This window comes from Paramisgurnus dabryanus, chromosome 19, assembly GCF_030506205.2.
Source record: "Paramisgurnus dabryanus chromosome 19, PD_genome_1.1, whole genome shotgun sequence".
Classification (NCBI taxonomy): Eukaryota; Metazoa; Chordata; class Actinopteri; order Cypriniformes; family Cobitidae; genus Paramisgurnus; species Paramisgurnus dabryanus.
Window position 1 is genome coordinate 470,720 of NC_133355.1, and position 26,347 is coordinate 497,066.

The 26,347-nt window shown below is 37.2% G+C and overlaps 1 protein-coding gene across 2 annotated transcripts in view; it reads right to left on the minus strand.

Annotated features, from left to right (window-relative positions):
- trappc9 (trafficking protein particle complex subunit 9) overlaps positions 1 to 26,347 on the minus strand; it is a 278,660-nt gene that overhangs the window by 249,487 nt on the left and 2,826 nt on the right. The window contains exons 4-10 of one of the 2 annotated variants that reach the window (XM_073812646.1): positions 23,529 to 23,674; positions 23,169 to 23,288; positions 19,938 to 19,964; positions 16,100 to 16,221; positions 14,965 to 15,090; positions 12,677 to 12,893; positions 3,331 to 3,474 (exon numbers count right to left, since the gene is read on the minus strand). In XM_073812646.1, the coding sequence (XP_073668747.1) occupies positions 3,331 to 3,474; positions 12,677 to 12,893; positions 14,965 to 15,090; positions 16,100 to 16,221; positions 19,938 to 19,964; positions 23,169 to 23,288; positions 23,529 to 23,674 (902 nt within the window). The remainder of the gene's footprint in view (positions 1 to 3,330; positions 3,475 to 12,676; positions 12,894 to 14,964; positions 15,091 to 16,099; positions 16,222 to 19,937; positions 19,965 to 23,168; positions 23,289 to 23,528; positions 23,675 to 26,347) is intronic. The other variant, XM_073812647.1, reaches the window with a different exon arrangement.

Sequence of the window (26,347 nt, forward strand, 5' to 3'; positions counted from 1 at the left end):
GTCTTCAAAATCCTGGCTCAAATACAACAGTGCCCAAAGAGACGGTACATCATGTGCTATTTTTAAAGAAACTCTGAAGCAACGCATTCATCCTGCTCTGCGATCTCATCTAGAATTTGAGAATGACATTTAGCATCGATCAATGTCCAGCGGATGTGTTTAAACCAGACACCACCATTTGGCAAAGCGTCTTTATGTCGAGATTGTTTCTAACAAGCCCTGCTAACAGGTAATCATTATGTGATCGTATATAATGAACAGGATCTCATTGTAATTCTCAGAAAAAAAGCAGATTTCAGCGGATTTGCTTTCAGTGATAAACAAGAGGAAGCACAGAGCGTTTCACCTCACAGATGGCACAGATTTGATTTCTCTCTTCAATCAAAGATCAATCATATGAACAGCGGGAACCTGGCAGACATGTAAACGAACAAATGGCCATTTCTATAAGGCCAACAGCGATAGAGATGTGAATACTCCTTTTGAACTCTCTCTGATGTATCACTTTAAGCGATTTGTGTAGTGTTCACAAATCGCTCGATTGTAAAAAAAAAAAAAAATTAGAAAAGTAAAACTTCAATGTTAAAGCAATTTGTAACTTTTGCCTCTCTATCACCATTTTACAAAACAATTAAAATAAAAGGTTACTTTACATATCTTTACCATGTGAAAAGTAAAATGAAGTCAATCTGACATTACCTGTGAAATCATATATGACAGCTCCATTTAAAAATCATTATTATAAATGTATTGTTGTGAAGTGAGGTAATGTGAAATTTAAACAGTGATATTTATGTAATCGCTTAATTTTAGTTCACTTTTAATGAGAAAGTTACAGATTGCACCTTTACACCAATAAATGGCAAATGACACATCCTGTACTGTTAAACTTTGTTGAAAAATGTAGTGATTTTTTTATAAATAATTACTTAAAACTCATATGTGAGCATCAAAATAGCATGTGTAAATGTTTTTCCTTCCACTAATAATAATTTCTTCATGCCTTAAAATAGCTTCCCTTATTTAGTATTGATGGACTACCACCAATTGATGGACTCGCACAAGCAAGGAGCATAGATATGAATATGCAAATTAGACCCCGCCTCTACTCCACAGCACGAGATCGGACCACAGACATATAAGTACATAGATGCCTCATTCGGCAGTTCCTGACACATAGATGCACATAGACATTGGTTTTATGATGCATATGCGAGTTGTGTGTTTGCAGTACATTTTATTATCGCTGATGATGCTGTTACGTGTACAAATATTTCGCTATGAAAATAAAACACAAATGATCCAATAAACTGAATTCAAATTTTTTTTGCTGCCTTACGGCCGAAGTGTGTACTCACATTTTTACATCGACGCAAAGGTCTGCGTACAGTGCGCGTTACGCAATTTTCGTCATCAGAACAATGCGCGCGTACCGACAGATTTTTGAAACCCTGCGTATTTATTGTATGCGTAGGCCGCATATGCGCCTATAGGAACATTTTGTATGTAGCCCAGGAGATGCATTGCATTTTGCGTCAGACGTCTGTGTACATGTACGAGCCAAATAAACCATACTTTGCAACGTTCAACTGTGCGAGTACGTTTGCGTACACGTAAATAAAAAAAATGAAACCTTACTATTCTTCGGGCTTTACAGTCAAACTTACTTGTCCTTTCAACTCAATATTTTAAATGTATATATTTCTATAACTCACTATTTTAAATTGAAACTTTTGTGTTTATAAGTTACTGTACAGCAACTCATCACTTAACAAAACTTTTAAATATTAAAGAGCACCTATTGTCCGATTCACATGTTTACATTTCCTTTGGTATGTAAGTGTGTATCGTGTTAATGATATGCAAAAAGAACAAATCCCAAAGTAAACGATGACGCGAGTTATCGTCTCCAAGGTAAATCTCTTTTCTTGGACTACAACAAACACATGGATTGTAGGCAACAGTTTACTTCCTGGGATTGGTGATGTAGTAAAGACCGACATTATCATAACTCCTCCCGCTTGGACTCACAGCCTGTAACACCGCATTCACACGGGGCGTAAGCGTTGACGCTTCCCATTCACTTTTAATGGGTGACGTCAAGCGTTGGCGAACTGAATTGTGGATCCGTCGGCGCCGCGTCAGTGCCGTTGCTCGCGGCAGAAGTTGAACATTTCTCAACTTTTCAAGCGGCAACGCGTGCGTCAGCCAATCATATCGCCTTATGCAAATAACCTAGGCAGAGCCAGCCAATTACGTTTATGGAAGACCGGAGCTTGTTTTGCGGCCACAGTGATTGGCTGTTAGCCACGCTTCAGACAAGCCTTCAGTTAAGCGTTAACGCTGACGGACCGTGTGAATGCGGCGTAAGTTAACTCCTGTTAGCCTTGCATTGTGAGCGAATCTTTCAAACATGGTAAGGAGCGTCACATTTCCGGCTGACGTCAGAGGTATTCAGGCCAATCACAATGTACAGATTAGCTGGCCAATGAGGGACACGGAGCTTTTCAAATCCATGCGTTTCAGGAAGAGAGTGAAATCTGGAGCTACAAAAATATATGGTATGTGTAAAATAATGTGTTTTTTACCATAAACCACTCGAACACTTTGTGTTATACCAAATATACAAAATAACCTTGTTTTTAGCAATGAAATATGAGCTCTTTAAGTTGAAATTACTGCAGCTTTCACACAAACACATCATTATAGCATTACACACTGAAGAATAAACAATATCCCAGATATCTTGGACCCAGATCTAACCTCCTATACTTTCAGTCTCATTCAAACTCCAGATAAGCAGGTTTATCCAATAAAGGGATCACATAGCTCTTCAGAGAAAATAAGAATGATTCGTTTGGCTCCCAGAAGGAAAATAGAAACGGGTCTTATCAGATGCCACTGTTACTCTGACACAATGTTTTAAAAAGGGTTTGACCAATCCCAGAGCCCAGCCAAGGGAACCTTGGATTTGTTCTGTCTGGTAGAAAATGATAAGCCTGGCGGAGCGCAATACCCCTGAGCTTCAGACTCACTCAGGTGTGTTTGTGTGTGTTTGTGTGAGGCAGGAAGGATTACAGCACAACTCTGTGGGGACTGGACGCTGTGAAGCGGACCGTGGTTGAACAACAATAAAAAAAACATCAAAGACACTGAAGCTTTTAAAAAATCCAGGTAACGTACACCTACAACAAGCAAGCATGTACACAATGCATACATGCTTCACTTACTAACTAACTAAAAGAAATGATGATACGAACAGAACTACGGCGGTTTCAAAAGTGTTGCTTTGCCAGTACGAATTACCAGTGAATTGTGTCTGTGTCTTACCCTGGTCAGACAGAAAGTCCAGCATGGTCTGTAGTAAGAAGGACAGATGTCTGACAGACAGCCCTGGGTTTCCCATACGTCGAGATGCATAAACCAGCTCGTGAAGTAACCTTAACTGTACAGCCGCCCATCCACGATGAGTTCCTACAACAGAAAGACAGATACAAAAACTTTTCATTACAAAACACAGTTTGTGAGCTTTCTAATTCAAATCAGATTGCGTTTCAATGATATACAGTTAGAGCTCCCATAAAACAACACTGTTTCTGCTCATCTCATGTAAATGTTGATGGCCGATAGTATCCTAGTATTATATCCAAAGACTCTTTAGTCTTATCAGATTTATAAAAGATCAGCAGATCAGCTGTACCAGTTTTTTCCGAATAAGCAAAAGCTGCTGGAGGGGCACCTCAGGAAGAACGAGTCGCAAGCAAGCAACACACACAAATCAATCTCTGGGTAACTTATGATTCACTGTCGATTACATTATATGCACTTACGTGCCGATTGACACAGAAAACACAGACATTTGATGCAGTTTTACTTATCGCCTGCGACTCATGACCCAGTTAAGACTGCCCCATTTCCAGCTTTAAACAAACACACACGCAAAACTTCGCTGCTACCCCGGATAAACAAACTATATCCATTTTTTTCATAATTTTGGGTTCATTGGAAACCTAAACAAGCTTAAATATCCCTCAAAAACAACAAAACACCTCTTAAGTGACGTTGATTTCATGTCAGAAACACCTTTGGTGGTGTGTGTATGCGCTATTCCAGTTAAATTGCCCATATAAGGACTTCCACTGTACTTCCTGCACTGAAATTTCCCATAAAATATCAATCTCTCATGTTCGAAAAAAACGTTCCGAAATATGGCATTCGGCACAGAAATACTCCGTTTTTTTTATTTACTTTGCCTATGTTTAGCATGAGGAATGTTCATACCAGCCGCGGTAGAGGCACCAAGCGCGAGTGATTTCAATGTTAAGTCAACGTTAAGACGTGTTTACGCGCGTTTGGAGGTCTCGTGTCACGATAGAGGCGTTTAGTGCGGTGCGGTAGATGCGGATCCCCTTTGCGCAAATGACGTGAATTGAGCGTTGCCACAGGAAAAGCGAGAGTTGAAAAATCTGAACGTTGGTGGAAAAACGCACCACGTTAACCAATCAGGAGCTTGCTCTAGTAGCTACGTGATTACAGAAAGCGAGCGGAGACGCAGAAGCCCCTCCCATGACGCGAATTTCCACGTGAATGTCTTGAATGATTAGAATTTCACGTACCAATGAAGCGAGTAAACTCAAAATATTCAAGCGTCCAACTACTTGCGAATAACCGTGCTTAGTGTGCATCCAGCATTAACTCTTTCACCGCCAGCGTTTTTAAAAAAAGTTCCCAGCCAGCGCCAGCGTTTTTCATGATTTTCACCAAAGTTTAATGCCTTCCAGAAAATGTTCTTCTTTAAATAAATAAACATACAATATACCAAATGAAAGAACAGACCCTCTGCTTTCAAACAAAAAAAAAACGTTTCATCCTACCTTTAGTGGTTCTTTTGTAATCAGCTTTTGAATATGGGTAGGTTTTTGCAAAAACACCATATTTTGAGCAAAAAGCAAAAATAATTCCATATTTGTGACGGACTTTTCATAGAGATCCCATTCAGAGCGATCTTTAAAACAGACACGGACATGCAGCCGCTTGCCATAGGGCAATACTTCCGGTTTTAAAAAGTTGTGGAAGGGCGCCACCTGGTGGATAATAGCGGTATTGCGGAAAGACGGAAAATCTCGTCATTGGCGGGGAAGCGTTTTCTCTTAATTGACGAGATATCTCGTCAATGGCGGGGAAAGAGTTAAACAGAGTCCACTATATGTTAAACAACTTCATGTTTCGTCATAGATGAAATAATTAAATCTAATTTTTTTGAAAACAAATCAAAAATATGTTTGTTTTTTTAAATAAGCATGATGATTTTTTAATGAGCTGTTGCATATGCATAAAAGCTTTGCTCAAAGGTTCCCCTTGGATATTCCTAAATAGTCAGAGAGGTGTCGATTTTAAATGACATCATTAGATAGATATACAAAATGTATCCACATACTCCTTACACAGCTTTCAAAGAGACCCAGAAAGCATTGATAAGAGAGCATATGACAAAAAGAGAGAAAGACAGAGATAGACAGCGAGACAGACAGATAGATAGAGAGAGAGAGAGAGAGATGAGAATGAACAACATGACGCTGATAGCTGCTGATCTTGAAGGATGTGAGAGTCGCTCTGAAATGATCGTGTGGATTTATCACTCTACCGTTTCACTTTTACTCTATTTCACACTCAATTCATGTAAATCCATGTTAAGCCTCACAGAGGAAAGTATGTCTGCAAAGAGAAACCAGAAACAGCAGCGGTGCTCAAAAATACTGTGGCATTCAGACAGACCGTTGTTCAAAGATCTCACTAATTCAATCTGACACATAACTCTTCCTGCGCCAGTTGTACTACCAACATGAATGATAATAAAAACAATCATAAATGACCTTAAACATATGGTCTGTTTGGGAGAGCTGTGCTATTAAATCTAAATAGGGTAAAACATACAGTACAAGTACAAGTAATTCCTTCTGAAGAAATAAGCGGAGCCATATCTAAATAACAAAACATAATTGACTTGAGATGAAGGCTTTATACCGTTGACCAATAATCGTCCACCTAGAATTTAGCAAAACCATCCAGTAGAAAATGAGTAAGGATTTGGTTTCTGCTCTTCCAGGTACAGCACAACACATCCAGGTGGCCTAAAAGACAACGAGGTGGCATCTCCGGACACTTTGATCTTCGTTTCCCGCTTTTCCCGCATTTCACGCTGCCATCAGATTATATTCTGCGCTTATTTTGTTTGCATTTGTAATCATATAAAACCTCAGAGGAGTGTCGCTATCGATTCCAGCGTAAACAGAAAGAACCGCAGGCATTGGATCAATTTAAAGCAAGCTGTCATTTAGCAGACAAAAGTGACATTACAGTAATTACAGGGTAAATCCCCCAGAGTAAATTGAGATTGCGTGTCTTCTTCAAGGGCATAATATTGATGCATCATCCCGCATGGTTTAAACCTACAACCTTTATTGATAATCCTACAGCACATCTCTAAAGTACTAGACCAGTGTTTCCCAAGCTTTTTTCTACCATGATAAGTAAAAAAATCATACGGCACACCACTTTCACAATAAGCATTAAAAGATCAGATCTGCATAAACCTGTATTGCAATGCTTAAATGACTTGTTAAACTGGAATATTATACTGTATTAAATATAGTATTAACATTTAATGTAAATCTTGATCTTGTTTTGATGAACACAAATGATATCCTGGCTGGAATTGATGACAGTGACACACGCAGCTGTGACCAACTCTGCCACAGTGTTTGAAAAAGCGCTCGAGGCTAGCTACCAGGTTGCAATGTTGTTTTCCACGGCACACCAAACAAGTGGTCACGGCACACTAGTGTGCCACAGCACAGTGGTAGGAAATACTGTACTAGACAACCTAGAAAGAGGGCAGCAAGAAAAAAAGTATTGTGTAATGTGCATATCACAATATATATGCTATGCCACTGTAAAAAATCATATCAATATAATTAAGTTGAATTAAAACAAAAACTTAAGTTAAATAATTTCAACTTGTTTATAAGTTATGTTAACTACAATACTAGTTAAAATAGTAGGTTAAATTTCACTTTAGGGCGACGATTACGTAATTACGTTTATTTGCCGGGAATGCGTTGATGCGTCGCAGTGTTTACAATTTGAAACGATGGCGGCTTTAGCTCTGGGTGATACTGACAGGCATTATAACCAAACAGCCAGAACATGATCAAAAGTGTGAGAATACTTAATGCAGAGACCAAATAAAATGGGGTGTAAAACTAAAATGGCATACCACAGCAGCACAACATCTTCAACACCCTTCAAATTGCGCAAATTGACATTGCGCATTGAAAAAAAGGCTAATGGAAACACGCCAATTTCGCAAAAACTCCCATATATCTGCAAAAACTTTTTACGCTCGCATGAGGTGGTCTTTCAGGTCATTAGGAAAAGGTATATTTCACAAAACTGAAAAGTAAAATGTTCTATTACCTCCAAAAAACACCTTATACATTGCGGCTGCTAAGTATAGGGGGCTTTCCTTGGCATTAATGTTTGGATAATATGATTCTTCCGGTTAAAAATAACGCCTAGTGCCGTGGATGTGATATTAGTAAACCTACCAACATCAGTCGAAGTGATGTGGAATGACTTATCACGTGCGGAAAACTAAGTTTCAGTCGCATATAGTCGGTAAAGAGTCTTTTGTCAATATTTAGAAAATAACGCTAAAGTTTTGCGCAAATCTGTAATGGAAACACAGCTACTGTCAAGACAGGGAGAGTGATTATTTCTTTTTCTCGAAATAATGCAAAACGTATGTTGTTAAATATAAATAGATTTTACAAACTAAAAGCAGAATTGTATCACATATTAAATAATGTATTTGATATTATTGTGTTTATTATGACTCAACTTGTATACTTAAATGTTCAGATTTCTTTGTATGAATTCAATATTTGGCTTGATGGCTACATCTGGTGGAAATTTTATGTCAAAAACACTTAAAAACATTCAAGACATTAAATATTAAGCTTCTGTGGCACATCGCTTTATACATGAAAGCCCCTAACACGCAAATAAGTGTGTTTGACTTTCCAGAAGCGTTGTCCAGATGACGGACCTGCACGTGACCCAGGAGCAGACTGCCTCAGCTTGTATCGTTCGAACTGAGCATTAATGTTTGCGGTGTAAACAAAGTCTTAGAAATCCCCTTACTGATTATTTTCTCCACTGTAAGGTGTTTGGACAGCTTTAATCGTTATAATTTTTTAACATTATAGGAAAAAAATCACTGCGAGAACTGCTACATTTCCTCTTGTGTATGACAAAAGTAAAGAGAGTAAATTGAGCTTAAATCACATTAACATGTATTCGTTTAGCAGACACTTTTATCAAAAGCAACTAGGACATACGAGAGCATTTCACATCTTTAAATCAACAGGAGTAAATGATAGCAAAACTAGGCCTGTAACCCCTTCACCTGTCCATCTCACTAAACAAAAATCTATTAACAAACAGCTGGTGCAAACAATAGCTGTAATTTCAAAAAAATGAAACAGATTGTGATCGGGTCATTGTATGCCTCTAGGATCTGGCTTACTGTTCTCATGCGACCTGCCTTCGTTCTCTGTGTTAACTGAAACCTCAGAATCCATGCACACACTGGTCGAGCTAAACCCAATCAATCACAGTCTGATGAAAAATTCTCTCTCTCTTTTTGTGTAATTGAGAGTTGAGCTAGAGGACTCTCAGGCCAATTAAAAACCTATTTTCTCTTTCTCTCTTTGCAATCTCTGGAGTGTCTATTGACTTCAGTTCTCTTCTCTAAGGGTCATCTCAGCATCACCTGGATATCTCAGCCTGGCATTTAAACATGGTGTATTACATAAGCTGCACGATCTGAGGCATCGTTTGCAAATGGTGGGGAATGAATATGAAACTTTGCAATTGCACTAAAGCATTTAAATGCAGCTGAAAACATCAGCATGGCAGCGTTTCTTCAGCTGAGCGCTTTGGTTGATATGACACTCCTGTTTTGCTTATCATTCATTGCGCGTGTGGATTGTACCATGCATCGGTTGGTTGGCGTGTTTTTTACCAGCATGCCTTCATTGTGGACAGCTTCGTAAAAAAGTGGCATTGACGAGCCCAGTGTTCAACATTCAAACAAGTCTTTGATCAGTAAAAAAAAAATGCTCACTGCTCATCACCTCACAAGCTGCCAAGGTTTTTTGTTATTGCAAATAATTGCAAAATAGATTGGCCTCTGGAAAAACGCTTTGGTGGACACACGGCCTACAGAATCAGAATATCACTGTCCAATTGAATTCTAAAAGATCATAAATATAAGTTACACATTATATTTTGTTTCACTTACAAACACATCACACTACATAAATAAAATGCACTGCATGGCTCAATGACAAAACAAGCTACTAAAAAGTTATTTTGAAACAATCTTTTAATAATGGATGTAATGCTGTATAAATAAAGTTTAAAAACTTTTGTTTATTAAGCAACATTTAAGTACATTTTAAGGATTTGTTTTCACAATATTTTTGATATCCCCATTCAAAAAAAATGTCTGGTGGTACCGTTCAACCATCCCTGTTGATACTGGCGTTTCAAATTGTAATCCTGAAAATAGTTTGAAAGTCTAAAACAACTTACCATAAAACTAACATTTGAGAAAAAGTATAATAACAATTTATCGACCATCTTAGCTTGCATTTATTAAAACAAAAATGTGTCATAAATTTGGATTATTCTAACATCCCAACAACTACTGAAATTTGAAAAAATTTGTTTAAAGGAAACCTTTCGAACATAAAATATAGCAAAAGTCTCTTATTTTGAATTTTTAACAATTTGAACACCAGCCATTTTACAAGTTTGAGATACCAAAACACTTAAACACAGTATTTATTATTAAAAAAAGGGCTGAAAATGTATTTAAACTAAATATGTTTTATAAAATAAAGTGACACGTTATAAATGCATCAGGTTATTTTTATAGCACATAATAGGGATGCACCGTTACCGATACTGGTATCGGCCTCGATACCACATTTTCTAAAGTACTCGTACTTGTTAAAAGTCCCCCGATACCAGGGATCGATACCACGGTCTGAGAAATGTCTATGTTTGAGCGGCGTGTAAGGGGTTAATGCCTCTTTTGTTGTCCAAAGAGGCAGAGTTTACAACAAACTGGAAAACTAGTCCCTTGTTTTTTTGTTAAATTATATGACTAAAGCCGTTACCTGTAAATTTAAATCAAGTACTCGGTATCGGCAAGTACTGAAATGCAAGTAATTGTACTCATATTCCAAAAAAGTGGTATCAGTGCATCCCTAGCACATAATGCACCAGGACACAAAAATATGCATGTCCTATCATTGACCCATATGTCCTATCATTGACCCATATGTCCTATCATTGACCACGTTGACATGTACACTCATAATGCGATTATAATAGGATTTTGCGAATACACTTTAGCTCATGTAAACACAATAATCAATAAAAATAAAGAGATTAAGCCTATAATCGCAGTTAGTTCAATCGTATTAAAAGATGTGGCGTACGCATTTATAATCGCAGTATGCGGTCATGTAAACACTTTAATCGCATCTATACCGCACCAACTGAAGTGTGCGCATATTTTAGTCACGCATTTCAAGTGCAAATTCTTTTTTAATTTTAACATTAGGACGTTTTCCCTGAACTCTGTCAACAAGACTCGCTGTCAACAGTCAACAGAAGAACATTTATCTTCGAAACATGTCCTTTTAACAAATTTTATAAATATCAGTAGTTGCTGGGATGTTAGGACAATCAAAAAACTTTTGTACAACAAGTCAGTTGCGCAACTGCTATAAATGCTCCTAAGAAATAAATAAAAAACATTAAGCTTAATAATTTTAGTTTTAATAATACATGCAAATTGTTATTATACCATTAAAAAAACGTATTGATCTTAAATGTAAGTTCTCACATGTTTTAGGGTTAAGTTGTTTTACTCTTTCAAACTATTTTTAAGGATTATAATTTTAAATGCCACTATCAACAGGGATGGTTGTACATTAACACTAGGGATGCTTAACGATTAATCGTGATTTATCGTTAGCAGAATAAAAGTTTTTGTTTACATCATATATGTGTGTGAACTGTGTATAATAACTTTGTATAAATAAATGTACACACATGCATGTATATGTTTTAGAAATGTTTACATGTGTATATACATTTGTATATTTATGTATCATTTATATTATATATAAATACTTAATATATACATTTTTTTCTTAAAATTATACATGAGTGTGTTCATATATATATATATATATATATATATATATATATATATATATATATATATATATATATATATATATTTTTTTTTTTTTATTTATTTATTTATTTATTTATTTATTTATTTATTTATTTATTTATTTATTTATTTATTATACACAGTTTACACACATATGTGATGTAAACAAAAACTTTTATTCTGCTAACGATTAATCGTGATTAATTGTTTAGCATCCCTAATTAACACCAGACATTTTTTTGAATGGGGATATTAATAATAACAATAATAATAATAATAATATATTTAAAATAATTTAAAATAAAATAAATGTAAAAATATATTTTTTTATTTTAATTGATTAAATGCATTTTTGCATCAGTTTTTTTTATAAATTGGATAAGGGCGCCATATAGTGGATTTCTCTTAATTGACAAGATAACTCGTCAAAGGTGGGGAAAGAGTTAAAGACCGTTAATAATTTTCTATCTCCAGCACAAGCATGCAGATGTAATTTTTGCTAAATTATTACATTTCTGCATTTCATTTCTTCAAGTACTCATTCTTGTCTGTTGTATAATTTTACAATTCATTACTTTGATATATCATTTCTCATTTTCCGATATTCTGTCTTTGTCCTACAATGTTTCCTGTTAAGACCGCATTGCAACAATGTACATTGTGAACATCGCTACTGTAATAAATCTGAAGTGAAGCTTTCTCTCAGGCTGTCTCTAAGCCTAAACATCCTTATCATTCCACACATGCGTATGTGTGTCAGGCAGAATATTGAGAGGTTTTCAAATGAGAAAATATGGTTAAAGACCTAAAGATTCTGACATCATAGCTCAGGGTCAGCGCAGTTTTCCAACACAAAGAAAAGACAGAATATCTATCACCCTTTGAGATGTGCTCTTCAAAACATAAAGCTTTTCTGAGAGCACGCAAAGAGGACAAGGTTATTTCTACACTGCCTGGTTAGATTACAAATAAACCAGAGCCCATTTAAGAGCAAGATATTTGAAGAAATACGATCGATTTATATTCAGCTCTTGTTTTACGACAGATGCCTTTAAAACAAACGGCGATAAAACAGGTCGAGGCGAGGGGACCGGCATGAAATTAAACCCATTAATGGCATGCATTGATAAAACCAACAGCGGTAATATAATTACAGTATAAGAGGATGAAGAGCTCTTTGCAAGTCCCACTTTATATATACTGTCAACAGGGCATTTTACTGTGCAACTCAAGCATGTCTTTTGAAACAGACACTAAATACTTCATCCCATGCATTTTTTTAACGATGCAAAAATCTAGACAGCTGGGTGGTTGATATACAGATTTCAAACATACATAGATTTCAAAACAAAGCGTTACCTTTACTGAAGTCTTTGGGGTCCAGAGAGAGGCTGTATCCCGGCAGGGTCTCCAACAAGAGTTTGTAGCAGGCCTTCCAGCCGGGCTCTGGGATGGTGGGAGCGACACACTGCATGGCAGCCACCCGTTTGAAGAAGGCAGATTTCCTGTGAAAGCCGATGAGCTCGTAGAGCTCTGACAGGACGCTGTAGCGCTGGATCTTCTCTTCTTCCGACAGCTGAACAAAAACAAACACACCATTCCTCTCAAGTCTCAATGCACATTTTTTCTGAAACATTTACTTGTGATGTTGAAGATGTCAATAGCAATAGTCAAAAATACATTGTATGGGTTAAAATTATCAATTTTTTAATGCCAAAAATCATTAGGATATTAAGATCATGTTGCATCATGTTGTAAATTTCCTACTGTAAATGTATCAAAAACTTATTTATCATTAGTTATGCGTGTTGCAAATGACTTCACTTAGACAACTTTAAAGTTGATTTCTCAATATTTAGATTTTTTTGCACCGTCAGATTCCAAATTGTATCTTCGACACATGTTGTCCTTTCCTAACAAAACATACATCAATGGAAAGCTTATTTATTAGCTTCCAGGTGATATATAAATCAATTGACCCTTATGGATGGTTTTGTGGTCACATGTAGCTTGTAATGTATAGGGTTTTTCAAACTTTATAATGGCAAGGACCCCCAAATATGATGAAACATTTGTGAGGGACCCCCTACCTGAAATATATAGCTATTTATATATTTTTATGCATAATAAATATAATGCTGGATGTACAAACCTGAAGAGAAATATTTTCAATTGAATTAATTTGCAATAGCTTTACAAGGATATACAAACGCAGTGAGTGAGATGAAAAAGACTGTAATAAGGGAAAACACACTAGAAAGCAAATTTTTTTTCGCTGAAATTTTCTGGGGACCCCCTAGAAACACCCAGAGGCCCCCTGGTTGAGAAACCCTGATGTAGGTCACCTTGGATAATAGCATCTGCCAAACGCAATGAATCTTAACGTAAATTTGTCAGGAGATGTGTTGCTTAATGTTGAAAATGGCATGGTTTTCATTTTTGTGCAGTATTTTGCCACGTGTAGAATATGCATGGGCCTGCAAGCAGTGTTCGAAAAATGTCTAAGATTGAGGGGGGTAAGCCCCACCCCACCCCACCGTCATTATACAGTCGCCGTGATTTCACAAAGTAAGATGTGATCCTGGATCAACATTTTTTATTGGTCATTTATTTCAGACAGAAATCTTTTGAATTAGTTTAAAGGCGGGGTGCATGATTTTTTAAAAACACTTTGGAAAAGGGAGTCGGGTGAGTACCAAAACACACTTGTAGCCAATCACCAGTAAGGGGCGTGTCTACTAACCAAAATCGTTGCCTGGGGTGCCTATGTGTGGGGCGGGTCTCAGAGTCCTGCAGGTACCCCCATAAAAGTGTCTAAAATGGGTGGATTGTGACATTCCTAAAATTCACGGGTGAGGATGCGGGCGGGTAGTAGCCAGAATGAAAATATGTGCAATATTTGTATGTTTAAATTACCATCACATGCGCAACATCATTATATTTAAATAAAGCACTTTAAATATAATGATTTTAGCGTGTGTGTGATTTAAGCGTGTGCGGGTCGGAAAACGGGCCAAATATTAAGAGGTCCGGGCGGGTGCGGATTTAATTTTGATATTATCACGGGTAACGGGTCGGATCTTGTGCTGAACTTTGTGGGTACGGGCGGGAGCAGGTCTCCAAAAATGGACCCGTGTAGGACTCTGGCGGGTCTATTAAAAAAAGGTCCAGATTCTATTGGGGTAGGGGCGTGTTTGTTTAGGTGATTTCAAATATCAACATAGGCTTTCAAAGATCATGCACCCCGCCTTTAATGTGAAATTGTGACAAATAATGCACAGTATCGCTTTGTGGCAGCAAAGGAGGATAATTTTAAATTCATGTAGTATTTTAAATTTAATAAAAACCAGGGGACCCCTCAATTTATATTTTTGTGCTTTATAGAGGGTCCCTCAATGCTTATAGGAGGTCTGGGACCACCCCAGCTCCACTTTAATTTCAACACTGCCTGCAATCTGGTTAAAGCATGTGTTTATATAACACAAAGGGATGATCCATTAACTAGAATTATGTTCTTGATCGATGCACTCAACTCAATTTGTTTCAGAGGATTGCCCCAGCACTACGTGTAGTCACTTTGAATAATAGCACCTGCTATCTTACTCACTATAAAGCTGAAGCATTGAGCGGTTTGTGTATCTGCTCACCTGGCCCAGGTTGATGTAAACAGCGTTCTGAAGGAACTCGGACGCCTCCATGGCTCGTTTCTGAATGGCCAAAACTCTGACAGCTTTAATACAAGCTTCCAGCTCGATCACTCCAGCGCTTTTATACTAAGAGACAGAAATACATGTTATTTTATATATTAATTATAGTTTTGGATTTATAGATGTTAAAACAATTTTATGATTCCTAACACCAAAACAACCTGTTCATCTCAAATCCTCAAACCATATAACAGCTGTGACAGACAGAATGACATTTAAGCCATTCAAATCTTAAATTGCGTGTACTGGTAACATCCATCCTCGTAGTTCTAATAAACGTATATAGACAATAAGTTGTCAAATATATATGAATGTTCTCTATTCATGGCATCCCATCATGTACATTATGAACAATTCAAGCTTAGCTGTGAACAGTGTCAAGAATCAAACCTTCAAAGATTTTAATTTACAAGTCTGTAGTGCCCCCTGGTGGCCAGTAACAGAGTAACAGAACAGCTGATGTGGCAGAATGAGCCATTGGAGATCAATAACTCAAATATTGAATGGGCAGCCCATTCACAAGCGTGAAGTGAAACGCTTTTCATTACACGAGTCAGACACAACCTGCAAAGCCAGCAAGACTGAGCTTAATATACTAAATAACAAAATACTACAGCCTGGACCTGTGCACCATCTCTGGGGACACTCGAGACATATTACTAGTGTCATTTTAATAAAACCGACTGCTTAAAAATGCTTTCACAGCTTGCGTTAGTCTTCACAGAGAGACATTATGAATAATAAAACAGAACTTTGAGCCACCAGAGGTTGTGTATTACATTGATATTACAATGGCACAAATAGAAACCGTACACATGTATCTGTATAAAAAAATTGGAAATCATGTGTGACAGAGACTTATTCTGCACAGCAATTTAAAAGAGTTTAATTTAGAGTAAGATTTCATGATACAAATGAAGAAAATGATTCATGCCATTCAAACATTTCATAGCATGTTAAAAATATGATGACGATGGTGCACAACAACCCTTAGCACACCAGAAGAGCTTATATAATATAACATTATTTTAAAACTTCTATAACTTAAAGACTCTGTGTTTGTGTTGTAAGTTACCTTGCTGTAGTATGAGATTGCCTCTTTGTATTTTTCGATGATATCCTCTTGACTTAAACAGTTCTTGGCTCGGCCGATCTCAGCGCTCGTGTCTGCACTGATCCCGTTGGTCGTAAGGGCACCTGGAGATGTAACATTCATTCAAATCATCAATAATACCACCATAAAAAAGTCAGAAGATTTTGCATTATGGCACTCGTGCGAATTCAAAAAAGTTAATTTACACATCGGCCCTAAGACACACTAATGAGTTTATGAAGAATGAGCCATGCTTTACCAAACACTGACACAATCTCAGCAATAATCCTGCTAACAGGAAAACTATTACACGCACAGCATTTATTTAAGAAGACAAGAAAATCAAATTGATTTAATTTACTTTCTAAACTAAATGTTCCTTGTCTTATTGTGCATGATTTACTAAAAGGTTAGGTTATACTAAAAAAAGGTTTTCATTAAACTGCAATAACCGTGTCTACCTCTGAAATCACTTTGAATCATATAACCTATTAATAATGTTAGCTCTAAGCATCTACTCAAAAAATATAAAAAAACTAAAGTTTCATGACTGGATTAATGGTAAACAAACATATTACATTAAAACAGCAATTCAGAAATCTGTAAAATTGCCAAAAATCCATGTCAACTGAATTACAACCACAAGAAATCAATAAACTATAACCCCTTTCACATAGCGCATTAAAATTGCCATAAAATTGCCAGAGTGCATTCTGTGTGAATGCAAACACTTCCTGGAATTGATGCTGGGATGATTCCTGGGAATGGGACCTATAAAGGGGTCATATTATGACTTTTTATTTTTAAGAGTGCGTATGTGAAGTTTTAGTTCAAGATATAGATCACATCATATAGAATGTTAAAATTGTCACTTTGTAGGTGCGCGCAACAATTTGCCGTATTTAGGTGTGTCCTTTTAAATGCAAATGAGCGGATGAAATGCAAACACTGATCGCCATAATGGTGGTTTGTTGAAATTGAAATTCAATTTCTTTGCAATTATTTGCACTTAATGGCAGTGATGTGGTTGGATAGTGTAGATTTAGGGGCGGTATTATTGTAATTAGACTTGTTACCTACGTCACAAAACAGGCGAAATCTGAACAACCTAATTTTATAAATGCTTGCAGAGAATGGTTTACCAAAAATAAAATTACTGGGTTCTTTCTTTTTCACGTTTTCTAGGTTGATAGAAGCACTGGGGACCCAATTATGGAAACATGGAAAAAAGAAAGATTTTCACACTATGACCCCTTTAAGGCTACGCTGACATTACTTTTGATACTCAAGCCAGGCCACTCCAGAGTTTTTCACCCTCGTAGATGGAGCCTTTTGTAAACTCAGCACTGAAGTGTAGATGGACCTAACCAGAGTCTCATGCAGTGGCCGGTGACTTCTCTTCAGAGGGGTGCAAATTCAAAATATATGTCCAGAGTTTCATGTGTGTTGCTTGTCATGTCAAAATGTGTGGCCGTTGCCTCATGTGAACAATGTGATTCATGCATGTTGTCAAAAAATACGTGCCTGCTACTCGCAAGATACTAACTTAAAGGCTCTCTAAGCAAATCTGCGAGACGTTAGTTATTGTTGACGTTTGAACTGTTTTCAAACAGACGGAGCATAGGTAACTCCTCCCCCGCCCCCTCCCTTCCGTGCTTTCATGAAACCACCCCCAAATCCTTTTTGTCATTTATTGGCTGGAATACTTTGTTTTGTGCTGCTAGGTTTGGCCACTATGTTGATATTGCCGTTTGTGAAGCCTGGGCTGTCTACAGTGATCGTGTTTTTTACAGTTTTTTTTACAGCATCAATTCGCTTAGAGTGCCTTTAACACTAAACTGTGATTACACATGAGAATAAGCGAGTATCTGGCAACTGTGAGTGTCTATTTTTATCATAAACCCCTTCAAAGCGTCCTTGTAAACGATAACAAAAAAGAGAGTTGGATTCCTTATGCTAAACATTGGCAAAGTGTCAAAAAAGCAATCTTTCTTTTTTTATTGGGAAATTTCTGTGCAGGAAGTACAGTGGAAGTCCTTATATGGGAACTTTAACCAGAATAGTGCATGCACTGAAACGAGGCTATAGTTTGTTTATGCATGGGTAGTAGAGTAGTTGTGCAAGTTTGTTTGTTTAAAGCTGGATTTCGTTGAATTAGGGGCGGTCCCAACCAGGTCATGAGTCGCAGGCGGTAAGTAAAACTGCATCAAATGTTTGTTGCATAAGGGCATATAACGTAAACAACATAAACATATTTAGGGAAGTTGTACTCAAACTTTTTCGTGTATGGCCCGACTTGTCCCTACGTGGCCAATCAAAGAAAATTTATGACATAAAACTAGGGCTGTCAAAACATGAATCGCAATTAATCGCATACAAAATGAAAGTTTGTGTTTGCGTAATATATTTGCGTGTGTATTGTGTGTAATTATTATGTACATATAAACACACTAGGGATGCACCGATACCGATACTGGTATCGGGTATCGGCTTGATACCACATTTTCTAAAGTACTCGTACTTGTTAAAAGTCCCCCGATACCTGGAATCGATACCACGGTCTGAGAAATGTCTATGTTTGAGCGGCATGTAAGGGGTTAATGCCTCTTGTGTTGTTCAAAGAGGCAGAGTTTACAACAAACTGGAAAACTAGTCCTTTGTTGTTTTGTTAAATTATATGACTAAAGCTGTTACCTGTAAATTTAAATCATGTTTTTTTATTAAGTACTCAGTATCGGCAAGTACTGAAATGCAAGTACTCGTATTCCAAAAAAGTGGTATCGGTGCATCCCTAAAACACACACATTATATTTAGGAAATTTAAGAAACAGTTCTTTATGTTTGTTTTTTAAATTATATATAAAATAAATATAAAAATATAAAAATATAAAAATATATAAAAATATAAAAATATATAAAAATATAAATATATAAAAATATAAATAAATATATATATATATATATATATATATATATATATATATATATATATATATATATATATATATATATATATATACACACACATGCAAACTTTTTATGTGATTAATCGCAATTAATCTTTTGACAGCCCTAAATAAAAAATAATATTTTAATTAAACAAAACATATTAAATTATACAATGTAGCATTATTTTTCTGAGATTCAATTGAACAGAATTTATGTTAAATTAAATTATTATAAAATATTATTATATAAAATGTCATAAAACCGAGGCCCCCCTGGGGATTATTGTCCAAAGATAGTTCCCCCTGGGGAAAATATTGATGTATTAACAAGACTCAATACCCCATGGTCCTATTAGATATCTTTCTGGTTCATACCAAGACAGACAACTGGTGGTAGAGTAGGCGTAAAGACAATAAAGACGATTTGTCAATAGTCTGTCTGTCTTGTCAGCTGTTCGACAATTGGGTTGCCAGATTAATAAGAACTCTCAACATCGCAGTCAAGCTTTCTAAGGACAAGAAACACAAAGCACCAACTGTTTCGATCAGAGAAAATGACTTTTAAAACCCAATCAAAGTCTAATCAGAGTATCCCCGCTGTGGATTGTTTAATAGAGGTTAGATGAATCAGTCTAACAGCCAATTAAGTCTGATCATTGGTTCTGTCTGTGTGAAATCTGAGGAGAGAAAACAAACATCCCATCTAATGATTGCAAGAAAGAATCCAAAACCACAGCAGAAATCACTTTCAGATCATAAAACCAAAATACACCCAAACACCTGCACACATGCACAACGTAATAACCACGACACAAACACACACCCGGGGGAGGATAAAAGCCATATCTACAGCTACATGCGCTTTACTGTACCTGGATCAATGAGAACTTCCTGCGCGCCTGAAGACAGACAGATAAACAAAGAGAGAGAGACAGAACCTGGTTGACTCTTTGGCATGAGCTGCAATGTTAGTACAGCACATATCAGAGCACATAATGTCTGCTTATTATCGTTATATCCCTCTATTATGATAAAGCATCAGTGCAGCATCTGTTATTGTACACAAGCAGCAGATAAGTTAGAGATTCATTACGATTTACTGCTGTTAGCAGACGTTCACACGCATGCAAGATTGAACAAAACATACACAATTATTCGCTTGAAAAAACACTTTATAAACGACTCATTTAGAGCCTGTGGTACAGAGGTTTATATAGACGGTGGCCCCAATATTTAAAAATATACAGTACAACAAATAAATAAACATGAAGCTACAATAGTTTATATAACCAATTTGGTATCAAGGTGCTTTTAGTGGTTGTATGAAGTCAGGTGTGCTAGTAGAGTAACAATAAAGCATTCAGACATTAAAGTGTCTAAAGAATTTTTAGGCCACTGTAAATATGTGACCTGTGCTGGCAAAATGAGGTCAGTAGAAGAGGTTCTTAACATTGATCTTACCTTTTTTAAATGTTTTTGGACAGTTTTACAGTTTCCTGGCATCTACATTACAACTTCAAACAGGTGTAGCTTTGTCATTTGTGTCAGATTCCAACAAATCATACATCTTTTTGAAGTTTTTTATAGAGAGAGAGAGAGAGAGAATGTCAAAATATATATAACAGATTTTTATAAATTTGCTCATTCTGACTCAATTTGCCAGCACAGGTCACATATAAACCTGTTTAGCTGGGGTGTATACTAGGTAGCCAATGTCCTGTGTTTTTTAGCTTAAAACACAACTAAACCAGCACACCAAAGTCAAAGATGACTTTAAAGGAAGAATGGAAGAAAGGAAGGAAGAAAGAAAGAAAGGAAGGAAGGGAGGGATGGAGGAAGGGAGAAAGAAAGTGAGAAAGAAAGGAAGAAAGAAAGAAAGTGAGAAAGAAAGGAATGAAGAACGAAAGAAAGGAAGGAAGGAAGGAAGGAAGGAAGGAAGGAAGGAAGGGAGAAAGAAAGTGAGAAAGAAGGGAAGGAAGGAATGGAGAACGAAAGAAAGGAATGGAGAACGAAAGAAAGGAAGGCAGAACAAAGGAAGGAAAGAAGGAAGGAAGGAAGGAAGGGAGAAAGAAAGAAAGCAAGTGAGAAAGAAGGGAAGGAAGGAAGGAAAGAAGGAAGGAAGGAAGGGAGAAAGAAAGGAATGGAGAACGAAAGAAAGGAAGGAAGGAAGGAAGGAAGGCAGAAAGAAAGGAAGAAAGAAAGGGAGAAATTAATGAAGGGGGAAAGAAAGGAAGGGAGAAGGCAAGAAAGGAATGCAGAACGAAAATAAGGAAGAAAGGGAGAAATAAAGAAATAAGGAAGGAAGGGGGGGGGAAAGAAAGTGAAAAAGAAGGGAAGAAAGGAAGGAAGGCAGAAAGAAAGGGAAAAAGGAAGGAAGGAAGAATGAAAGTGAGAAAGAAGGGAAGAAAGGAAGGAAGGAAGGAAGGGGGAAAGAAAGGAAGGGAGAAAGCAAGAAAGGAATGCAGAACAAAAATAAGGAAGGAAGGGAGAAAGAAAGTGAGAAAGAAGGGAAGAAAGGGAGGAAGGGAGAAAGAAATGAAGGGGGGAAGAAAGAAGAAAGGAAGGGAGAAAGAAAAGTGAGAAAGAAGGAAATAAAGAAAGGAAGGAAGGAAGGAAGGAAGGGAGAAAAAATGAAGGGGGAAGAAAGGAATAGAGAACGAAAGGGAGAAAGAAGGAAGGCAGATAGAAAGGAAGAAAGGAAAGAAGGAAGGAGGGAAGGAAGGAAGGAAGGAAGGAAGGAAGGAAGGAAGGAAGGAAGGGAGAAAGAAAGTGAGAAAGAAGGGGAGGAAGGAAGGAATGGAGAACAAAAGAAAGGAAGGCAGAAAGAAAGGAAGGCAGAAAGTAAGGAAGGGAGAAAGAAAGTGAAAAATAAGGGAAGAAAGGAAGGAAGGAAGGAAGGAAGAAAGAAAGAAAGAAAGTGAGAAAGAAGGGAAGAAAGGAAGGAAGGAATGAAGGGAGAAAGAAAGGAAGGGGAAAGAAAGGGAGAAAGCAAGAAAGGAATGCAGAACGAAAGAAAGGAAGGAAAGAAGGAAGGAAGGAAGGGAGAAAGAAAGGAATGGAGACCGAAAGAAAGGAAGGAAGGAAGGAAGGAAGGAAGGAAGGCAGAAAGAAAGGAAGAAAGAAAGGAAGGAAGGGAGAAATTAATGAAGGGGGAAAGAAAGGAAGGGAGAAAGCAAGAAAGGAATGCAGAACGAAAATAAGGAAGGAAGGGAGAAATAAAGAAAGGAAGGAAGGAAGGGAGGGAGAAAGAAAGTGAAAAAGAAGGGAAGAAAGGAAGGAAGGCAGAAAGAAAGGGAAAAAGGAAGGAAGGAAGAATGAAAGTGAGAAAGAAGGGAAGAAAGGAAGAAAGGAAGGAAGGAAGGAAGTGGGAAAGAAAGGAAGGGAGAAAGCAAGAAAGGAATGCAGAACAAAAATAAGGAAGGAAGGGAGAAAGAAAGTGAGAAAGAAGGAAGGAATAAAGGAAGGTAGGATGGAAGAAAGAAAGGAAGGGATAAAGAAAGGAAAGGGAAAGAAAGGGAGAAAGAAAGAAAATAATTGAGAACGAAAGAAAGGAAGGCAGAAAGAAAAGAAGAAAGAAAGGAAGGAAGGAAGGAAGGAAGGAAGGAAGGAAGGGAGGGAGGGAGGGAGAGAGAAAGGAAGGAAGAAAGAAAGGAAGGAAGAAAGAAAGAAAGAAAGAAAGAAAGAAAGAAAGAAAGAAAGAAAGAAAGAAAGAAAGAAAGAAAGAAAGAAAGAAAGAAAGAAAGAAAGAAAGGGGGAAGAAAGGGAGAAAGAAAGGGAGAAAGAAAGAAAGAAAGAAAGAAAGAAAGAAAGAAAGAAAGAATTGAATAAATGTCTGTCTCTAGTTTAGAGTGAATGTTTCTGCTGCTGTCTGTGGAGGAGAGAAGTTATGATTCAGATCTAATGATGTTTCATGAAATAAATCAAAACAGGGCTACATTACATCTGAAGAAGAGACACAGAGATTAATACTGAAGAGAAATCACACTTCTATTCATTCACTCAGACACTACGTCAAAAAACTAAAGTGTTGTTGAAATTCTTGATCATACAGTGATTCAACAGTTTGGTTTAAGTGTAAAGTTAATTAGTCTGAATAAACTTACCAGGTCTGTGTCTTTTGCCAGCGTCTACAGCAGAGGAAACTCTGCGAGCTCCGCTCTTCCCTGCAGTGCCTCCTGGGTAGTGAAAGATGACAGAGGCCGAACACAGTCCCTCCAAAGCAGCTGAGGAACAAAACAAAAACCACAATACACCTCATATGAGGGCTGCAAGTTTTATAAAACATTAAACATTCGAGCAAAAGTGCATTACAATACGTTACTTTAGTTGAAATTGCATGCAAAAGAAAAACACTTTTTATATCAATTTCTCTAAACCCCTCTGACACTTCCCCCCTGCACACCTAAATGCATCTGAAAATAAAATCTATAACTTATTAATAACTCAATCAATCACTCTCTCACCTCCCAGCCAGAGGAAATCATTGACAGATCGCAGGAGCTCCACGGCCATGTGATAATGCACGAGAGCGTCTTGCAACATGCCCGCTTGCAAACACAGATCTCCCACGTGCTTCCTCATTCGGCCCTGGCAGCGTTTCTTATAGTGCCTGTGAACGAAGAACCACAAGCTTTCATTCAGACAATGCTCATCGCTTACGCACACAGCTCAGCCATTAATAAACTCAAGCCACGCTCGCAGCCAAGCGCAGGTGACGTCAGCCAAATTTAATTCAGGTTATTTTTATCATTTGGCTCTCCTTCAATGGAACATCAGTATGCTGATGCCATTTTGCATTTATTAATCTTTAGTCTGTACAGATAGAGAGGAAGGTTCAAGGTGTTGAGTGACTGAAGTAATGCAGTGGAAGGAAAAGCACAGGCAGGACTAGAGGGGTATTAACTAAAACTTGGTGTCTATTTTGAAATGAGGCAGTTCAACCAATTAACATGGGGAAGGTAAAACAATGGTGGAAGGACCCCAACCAAGTGTTTAAAAGAGTCAAGTGCTGTTCAAGTGAGAGTAAACAAAAGAAAGAGTAAATGTGATTTTATAGGGGGTAACTTTTTTACTTATTTTGAATCTAATGTATGTTAAGCATTAATTTAATCACACTCTTATCTGTTAATTGCATTTTTACATATTGGTTCAATATTAAGATTTGTTTTGTGTATAAATGTAAAACAGGCTTAAGCATTTGCATACTGGTGCATCACATCTTTAATAATTAAATAATGCACTTGATCAAAACTATGTTTTATGATTAAATTTATGAATGAAACTTTTTTTAATAAATAATCAAAAATAGTGACCTATCATTTCTGACATATAACCATAGACTGCATAAAACATGGACGTAGTGTCTGAGTGATTCTCCCGAAATTAGACTTATGAGGTGTCATGAAACATATTGATAAAAAAGTAAATGCAAAGTAAGAGTATCAAAATAAGAAACAAACATCTCTTCATGTACTATTTTGCATATGATTGCAAATGACATCATACAAACCAATTTTGTAGTTTTTTCGGCATTTAAGGGGAAATTTTCATTACCGCAACGTGTCCGTGACTGGATTTGGGTTCTTTGACATGGAAATATTTATAAATAAAAAATAAAAACCTTCAGTGCATGTTATACTATAAACATTTACAGTAAAGAAACATACGTATCTGGTGATCATTGGTAAATGTATAGAAAATAATAAGGAATATAAATGTGTCCAAGACCAATTTTCTCATCCTCCGCAACAATTTTCAATCATTGTTTAAGCCCTCAAGGAACTAACATTTTTTTAAAAATTGTTGGAAGGGACAAAATTGACTGTGACACTCAAGATGGCTACCAGGTAAGCAGTTCTTATTTTTTCTTTACAGATAAAAGTAGAAATTTTGTTTGTCGTAGTACCTAGACAAATTTTTTGTTTTCATTACCGAAACATGAGTTTGTAAATGCATATATTTAATGTAATATCATGTTGCGGTAATGATAATTTTTGATAATCTAAAAAATGTAAATAATTCTATAGGAAATATTTTTTTAAATCCTCTAAAAATAATGGTTATAGTAAATTCAGACCTTAATCTTATATGTGCAAAAAAACTGGCTTCAAGGGGTTTTTACAAAATATGATGTTGGACACCTTCTAAGTCTGGATTTCGTGAGAATCACCCATCTGTGACTTTTCCGAAGAGCATTTTTGAAGCCCAAAGTGGGCAGAGCCGGCCGTAGCCATCTTAGGCCCTGTCCCAAATGGCACACTCCAGACTTGTGGACCTCCAAACTTTAGGGACCCGAAGTCGTATTTTGGGTCATACTTGAGCGTCACGCCAGAAATAGGTAGAGAAGTTGCCCATCAGTGTTAACTCCTCCCTTCTGTCGTCTGATTGGTCGGATTGCTCTTTTGCAAGGACTTCTGGGTGAGTTAAGCAATCCCGCTCTGCAGCAGTCTTCACGGCGAAGACCGCGTCAAGGGTGCAAAGGGGGCACTGATGAGCACACTTTGGTGCATAAAAAAGACAGATGGGACACCATACGGACTCGTAGACTAAGCGAGCACGCGCAATTTAAGGCCACGAGACTGAAAAACCACATGAAGTGCGCCATTTGGGACAGGGCCTTAGCAGTGCGTCACCACGCGTCACTCCTGAATAACCAAAAATGTGCAAAGGGGCAGAACCCTAACGTGGGTGGAGCTGAGGTGCCTGGTTGATGAAACCACACCCACCCAGCTCAGTAGAGACAGCAGCAGCAATCCACCTGTCACTCAAGCGACCACGCCCTTAATAATGCTAACGGAGAAGTTACAAAAAATGCACCAGCCTCAATTAGCTATGTAGACCAAAACTACTTTTTGTACCTTTTTTCTGCTGTAAAGTTGGACATGTTAACATTTAACTAATTGCTGCTAACAATATTAGAATCTTGAACCGGTATCCCGTTGAATGAGAATAAAAAATTTTGAGCACATGGATGCCATATTTCAATTCATGCTGAAAGTGTAGATGAAATGAGCTCAAAAGCTTTGCGAGCGATCACCCATGAATCACTGTATGACATCCGTGCACTTCTGTGGATAACAGGTGTGGGATGACTCGATCAAACACTTGACTCTTTCAGGCACCCAGCAATCCTGCCCATATTGTCATAGACTTTAGGGCATTAAAATGTTTTCATTAAAGATAAAGTGTGTCATTTTTGCACTCTAAGTGGCATCAAATGGAAATGCAAAAATATTGACTTGACTTCAGCAAGCTCATACAGCCTTGCCCCAAAACAAATTAT